The sequence below is a fragment of the Sinocyclocheilus grahami genome, unplaced genomic scaffold (assembly GCF_001515645.1).
Source record: "Sinocyclocheilus grahami isolate Dianchi unplaced genomic scaffold, SAMN03320097.WGS_v1.1 scaffold1199.1, whole genome shotgun sequence".
NCBI classification, from domain to species: domain Eukaryota; kingdom Metazoa; phylum Chordata; class Actinopteri; order Cypriniformes; family Cyprinidae; genus Sinocyclocheilus; species Sinocyclocheilus grahami.
In genome coordinates, this window is record NW_015506378.1 from 284 (window position 1) to 7283 (window position 7000).

The following is a 7000-nucleotide window of genomic DNA, read 5'->3' on the forward strand; positions in this document are numbered from 1 at the left end:
TGTTGTGTTACAGAGAGTTCTTGAAGTGCGTGCCCATGCACGAGAACGAGTGAATAAAGAAAAGAAGCATCCGATCAAGCTCCCGTGTAGAACTGAGTTTTTTTAAGTGTTCAGTCAGTTTAAACACTACACTGGCGACGAAGATGGCTGATCTTCGTAGCTTACCGCTTCCATCACCTTTTCTTCCCGTGCCTGGTGAACCGCCTATTCCGTGGGCGAGTTGGTTTGATGGTTTCATGGTATATCTCGAGGCCATGGATTACACTGACATTTCCAACCGGCGAAAGATCGCCCTGCCGAGTGAATAAAGAAAAGAAGCATCCGATCAAGCTCCCGTGTAGAACTGAGTTTTTTTTAGTGTTCAGTCAGTTTAAACACTACACTGGCGACGAAGATGGCTGATCTTCGTAGCTTACCGCTTCCATCACCTTTTCTTCCCGTGCCTGGTGAACCGCCTATTCCGTGGGCGAGTTAGTTTGATGGTTTCATGGTATATCTCGAGGCCATGGATTACACTGACATTTCCAACCGGCGAAAGATCGCCCTGCTTCGCCACTGTCTTGGGGCGGAGGGACAGAGAATATATCGTGCCCTCGGACATGCAGAAACTTACGAGGAAGCGGTCGCTTTCCTCGCTAACCACCTCGCAGGCCAACAACGAGTACTGCTCCACCGCTACAAGTTACGCAAACGGCTTCATAAACCCCTGCACCTGCACAGATGGGGTGAGCGCCTGAGACAGTACGATTACCAGCTGAAATAAACGCCAGAGAGGGACAATGTGGTTGCTGATCTCTTATCTCGGTCCATTACCGCACCCGCACCAGCAGCCTCACCAAGCAGCCATGGAGTGGAGCTGGAGTTCATCCAGATGCTCCATGCACCTTTACAATCTGCTGTCTCCTTGGAAGAGCTACAGAACGAATCTGAGCATGACTCCATGTTAACAACTCTCCACACCTACATACGCTCAGGGTGGTCAGCGCGAGTGCCTGAGGAACTAGTGCCATTTGCGAGGGTGCAGAATGAACTGACATGTTGGGGTGACGTATGTGTTTCCAGGGGTCTCTGTACAGTAGTGCCAAGCAGCTTGCGTGCATGTGTCCTATCAATGGTGCACAAGATCCATTTGGGCATTGTAAAATTTAAGCAAAGATACCGGGACCTGGTCTGGTGGCCGGGCATAGACTGGGATATTGAGGGGCTGGTCAGGGACTGTGAACCGTGTCTTCTCAGTGGAAAGACTGGACAACCAGCCCCAACCCCTTTGCAGCCGGTCCCATGGCCTTCACGTCCATGGAAGCACCTACAGTTAGACATCTGTGGGGAAATTCATGGCCATGGAGTTCCACCTCATCAGCGCTTTCTGGTTGTCATCTACGATCTCCATTCTAAATGGCCTGAGGTAGTACCAGCAGGGACAGTTACATCACAGACTATCACGCAGATACTGGACAGCCGTAACTACTGACAATGGGCCCCAGTTCATTTCTGCAGAATTCTCCACCTTCCTCAGCAATAAGGGAATTAAGCATATTTGTGCTGCACTTTACCATCCCCAGGCAAACGGTGGGGTTGAAAGGTTTAATCAGAGCCTTAAGAATGGGATTTGGGTGCATCTGGTCCAGGGGTATTCATTTCAAATGGCACTTAATCAAACCTTGTTGCACTACAGGGCTAGCCAGCACAGCACCACTCAGGCTTCACCTGCTCTGCTCATGCTCGGCCGGGAGATGGAATTGCCCCTAGACAGGCTCAGAGCACAGGGCTTGTCGGCAACAGTAGTAACTGGCCCCCAAGCAGCAGTCAAAGTGGCAGTAACTACAAACCAGGGGCGTATGAAGAAAAACTTAGATAAGAGACACAAGGTCAGGCATACTAACATCAAGGTACTGGACTGGGTGTGAGTCCACAGACCTCACCGTAGCAGTAAAATGGCATCGTTTTGGTCTAAACCTCACCAAGTGGTCCGTCAGCTAGGATCTGCCACATTTTTGTTAAGTGATGGCTCACACTGGCATGCTAGTAGATTGCAGGAAGTGCCCATCCCTCTTACACCAGCAAGAGGTCCGTGGGCAACAGAGCCCAATGCAGGAGCAGCACAAGGAGTCAGTTCCCCAGTCCCACGACCAGAACCAGTACAGCCACGGTCACACCAGGCACCTCAAGGTTTTCAGCTCAGGGAGCACTCACAACAGCCAGGACCTGACCCGCCACCACTCCTGTCAGCAGATGGCCCTCACCCTCCTCAGCCATTGCTTGATGTTACCCAAAAATGGCCAAGAAATGCCCCAGCAGGTGACTTTGGGAGACAGACCAGTTCAGGCAAGGGCTTGTCCTGCCTACCTGAAAGATTATATCACAGACTTTCATGCATAGGGGTTATACTGTATGTTTTTCTCTCTTATAGTTTGAGTGCAACATTGAAACTTGTTTGTTCATCAAGTTCTAGGGGGGGGGGGGGGTTGTGTTCAGCATGTTACAGGGAGTTCTTGAAGTGCGTGTATGAGACAGGGTGAATAAAGAAAAGCATCCGTTCAAGCTCCTGTGCAGAACTGAGTTTTTTTAGTGTTCAGTCAGTTTAAACAGTACAATAGCATTGTGATATGAATGACAATATTTAGAGAACATAGGCCAATTCCACGAATACATGACGCTGCATGTGCCAGAGTGTGAATTAGGAACAGTGTTTCTGCCTTATAAAGACACAAGAGTCTCAAACTCTAGTGATGTGTCGTTCGCGAACGAGCCCATTTTTTTGTAGCGAACGAGAAGGGGAGAGCCGAATCTTCAGCCGGAGCCTTCCATTTTAGCCCAATTTACCAATTGTGAATGGTTTGTGTGTTGGTAAGCAATTTTATATTCAGTGTTTTCATAAAAGCCTTATTTTTATGCATTTTTTTTGTTACAAAAAAATAAAAATAATAATACACATGCGGCTAATCATATGATAGACTAGGATCATACCATTATGTGAAAGAAGGAAGGGGGACACACGCTTCGAAGATAACGAGTGTAGTGGTACAGGCCAGGTACACAGAGCGACAGAGAGAGGTGTGGGAGCCAGATTTAAACGCAAGCGTGTTGGTTAAGGTAATGGTAGGAAGACACCACCTGCGTCCCAATGTGCATACTATCCATCCTAAATTCTGTGTGATATTAGTAATTTTAATATACTATTTAGGGCAGATAGGGTGGATAGTATGCACATTGGGACGCAGGGACTGCATTGTTGCAACTTCGGTCCCCTCAGAGAGGGTCTTCACAAAAACAGGACAAATAATCACAGAGAGGAGAAATCGCATCAGCACATCCAAGCTGAGGCATCTGATATTGCTGAATGCCAACCTGCACTAAAGACTAAAGTGTCTTAATGTTAAGACTTTTGCCTTTATTTATTTGATTTGTTTTCTGTGTTCAATTGTTCAATTAAAGTTTTATTAAAATGTTAAATAATAGTAATTGTTACGAAAAGTTGCATAAAAATAAGGCTTTATGAAAACACTGGCAAAAAAAATTGCTTACCAACACAAACCATTCAAAATTGCTAAAATAGAAGGCTCCGAGTGATACTAAATGAAGAGCCATGTGGGTGCCGTAAGAGCCGGCTCTTCTAAGGGAGCCAAGCCAAAAGAGCCGGGCTTCCCATCACTATCAAACTCACTGGCCGACTGAGGAATACACAAACCCTGCCTCCAGCCTGCAGAATGGGGCGGGGCTAATAATGCCCCATAATCACTCTCATTGGCTCGTCATCTTTCGTAGGCATACATGATATGCTCATAATCTGTAAAAGATGAGCATTTTCACAAAGAGAAAAAAACATTTGCCTGCATCCGTTAACTGCTGATAGAAATTAATTAAATGAACCAGGAAATGTTTATTCGTCAGTGGTGGACAAACTACTTTATTTCTCATGTGGCTTATGAAAACTAATAACAGCAGCTTTCTACTGACCTGTGTGTACTGTTTTGCCATGTTATGATGCTGATACACTTTATACATTTCCTCATTTAATTCATAATTAATTTCTTTTCACAAAGAGAACTTGAAATAGAGAAGGTTTTCACCTGAAAACCTCACCAAAAACTAACCATTTAACAGTGACGTTGCACTGCTTTTGCAGTTTTCATATTTGATCGACAGACATGTGAAGTTGTCTGTTCATCAGTTCATGCACTCACATCTACAGCAGATGAGCCAGTGACATAGTTACATAATTAAAATTACATCCATTAAATCTTTTAGAATTGCATTTAAATTGTAAATCTAAATTAACATCCATAAATAAATCCCATTACATGGATTAGGCTCATACAGTGCCCTCCACTAATATTGGCACCCTTGGTAAATATGAGCAAATGCAGCTGTGAAAATAAATCTGCATTGTTTATCCTTTTGATCTTTCATTAAAAAAAATGTAAAAAATTCTAACCTATTATTAAAGTAAAACAATGGAAGTGGGGGGAAATCTAATTGTGAAATACATGTTTTCTCTAGTCCATGTTGGCCACAATTGTTACACCATCTGTTTATCTATTGGTATTTGATAGAATCCATGATGCCATGCATCTGGACATCTTGTTTAGATGCATGGCATCACTGCAATAGCCAGTGCTATTTGAAGTTCCAGTCGTGTCTGACAACTGAATATGCTGGAGATTGTTTTTGGATAAGCCAGTAGAAATTTTCTTGAAACCCTCCCGAACACCATGTGGTATTTGATACATATTTTTTAGGCTTTCTGACCTCAAGACTTAACTAATCTCTGCAGTTCTCCAGCTGTGATGCTTGGAGAGTCTTTAGCAACTCTCCTCCTCAGCGTGCATTAGGATGATATAGACGCACATTCTCTTTAGTTGATTAGAAACTCTTAATTATTGTGCTGATGGTGGAAATGGGGATTTTCAATGCTTTAGCTCTTTTCTTACAGACACTTTCTATTTTGTGAAGCTCAACAATCTTGTTCTGCACATCAGAACTATATTCTTTGGTTTTACTCCTTGTGATGGATGATTAAGGGAATTTTAACTTTGTGTTACTCATATTTATAATCCTGTGGAACAGGAAGTCATGGCTGGACAATTTCAGTCACCTAAAAAAATGCTAAATATGAATGGGAACCCTAACCCTAACCCTATACTTCAGAGATATTTTACTCATAATAATTTCTAGGGGTGCCAATAATTGTGGCCAACATGCATTGGAGAAAAACATTTATTTCATCATGAGATTTTCTCCCCACTTTCAATTGTTTTACTTCAATAATAGGTTAGAATTTTGTGAATTTTGTACGCCTTTGCTCATATTTAACAAAGGTGGCAATATTAGTGGAGGGCACTGTAAGTCATTTACCTTGTTTGTCACAGGCTCTGCATTTATGTCAGTTCTTTGAGAACGAGTCTCTGGATCTCAGCGGGACGCGGATCATAGAGTTGGGTGGAGGAACAGGACTGGTTGGCATAGTGGCTGCACGATTAGGTAAAGCTTTGATTTATGTTTGTGCAATTCTCAAACTTCATCTCAACATGAACATAAGGAGAGCTGAAAATCTCTCACTCAACCAAACTTTCACTGCTTTCAAAATGAGTGTAATGCAGTCTTCGTATGTCGTTTAGGAGCCCATGTGACCATCACAGACTTACCTTCTGCTGTTTCTCAGATAGAGAGGAACATTGCAGCGAATACGCCTTTCTCAGGATGGCCCTCAGACGGCCCCTCTGTGTCAGCGCTGGCGTGGGGCCTGGACCACAGCCGATTCTCCTCCAGCTGGGACTTTGTGCTGGGCGCTGATATCGTCTATCTGCCTGAAACCTTCCCTCTTCTCTTGGACACACTGGTTCATCTGTGCCGGGACGGGGCTGTTGTCTACCTGGCGTCAACGATGCGCAGAGAACACGGCGCTCAGGACTTCTACGACCACATGTTACCGCAAATGTTCAGCGTGGAGCTTGTGCAAAGAGATCCTGAGAACAATATCAATATTTATAAAGCCACTTTGAGATGAGCCGTCCATCCATCCTCCAAACCGCATGTCTTGTGTAGCGTATCAGAGTCTATTTTTACATCTGGAGCTGGGAGGTTTGAATATGTACTATAAACGTATTTATAAATACCAGTTATGTGGCAAATTGTACACTTCAGTGAAATTGTTGTTTTCCATTAAATGTTTATAATGAAATGTTAATTGTAACTAACTGACAGTATTGAGGAGTAACAGAATACATATAATGCCATTATGTATTTATAATACAAAATATTCCTTTATAGTTGCAATTTTAATCATTTGTAATCCCATTACCGTTACATTAAACATGTAGATTACTTAACAGGTTACCATACATTTCATTGCCAGTTTACTCTGTGAAATGAATCCATTGATGTCTGAGGAGTGTTTTAGTGAACTTCTTGCTTATAATGTACATTACTGTCATGTAGCATGCAGTGGCAGAGATAAGAACTGAAGCCTAGTAAAAACATGAAAAAAAAGAAAGTTTTCAACTTGTAAAGAGGAGTTTGTGAACCTGAAGGGGCTGGATGAGCTGGATCAAGTGTGTTTAATTAGGGTTGAAGCTAAACTCTGGCTCTCCAGGAACCGAGTTTTGCACCCCTAGTCTAGCACTACTCACATTTCCTTCAGAAAATGTAAAAATCATCTGATATACAGGTGCATCTCAATAAATTAGAATGTCGTGGAAAAGTTCATATATTTCAGTAATTCAACTCAAATTGTGAAACTCGTGCATGCCACGCCGCACTGATGCAGTAATTAAAGCAAAAGGAGTATTTAATTACTGATGCAGTAATTAAAGCAAAACCAAGTATTGAGTACATGAACAGTAAATTAACATACTTTCCAGAAGGCCAACAATTCACTAAAAATGTTTTTTTTATTGGTCTTATGAAGTATTCTAATTGGTTGAGATTGAATTGGTGGGTTTTTGTTAAATGTGAGCCAAAATCATCACAATTAAAAGAACCAAAGACTTAAACTACTTCA

General features: G+C 42.7%; 1 protein-coding gene across 3 annotated transcripts in view; it reads left to right on the forward strand.

Moving 5' to 3' along the window:
• Positions 1-6523, forward strand: part of LOC107567942 (protein-lysine methyltransferase METTL21B-like) — a 6787-nt gene extending 264 nt beyond the window's left edge. Inside the window, exons 2-3 of one of the 3 annotated variants that reach the window (XM_016253749.1) lie at positions 5370-5481; positions 5619-6523. In XM_016253749.1, the coding sequence (XP_016109235.1) occupies positions 5370-5481; positions 5619-6007 (501 nt within the window). In that variant the 3' untranslated portion in view covers positions 6008-6523. The remainder of the gene's footprint in view (positions 1-5369; positions 5482-5618) is intronic. The other 2 variants (XM_016253751.1, XM_016253750.1) reach the window with 2 other exon arrangements.
• The last annotated feature ends 477 nt before the right edge of the window (positions 6524-7000 follow it).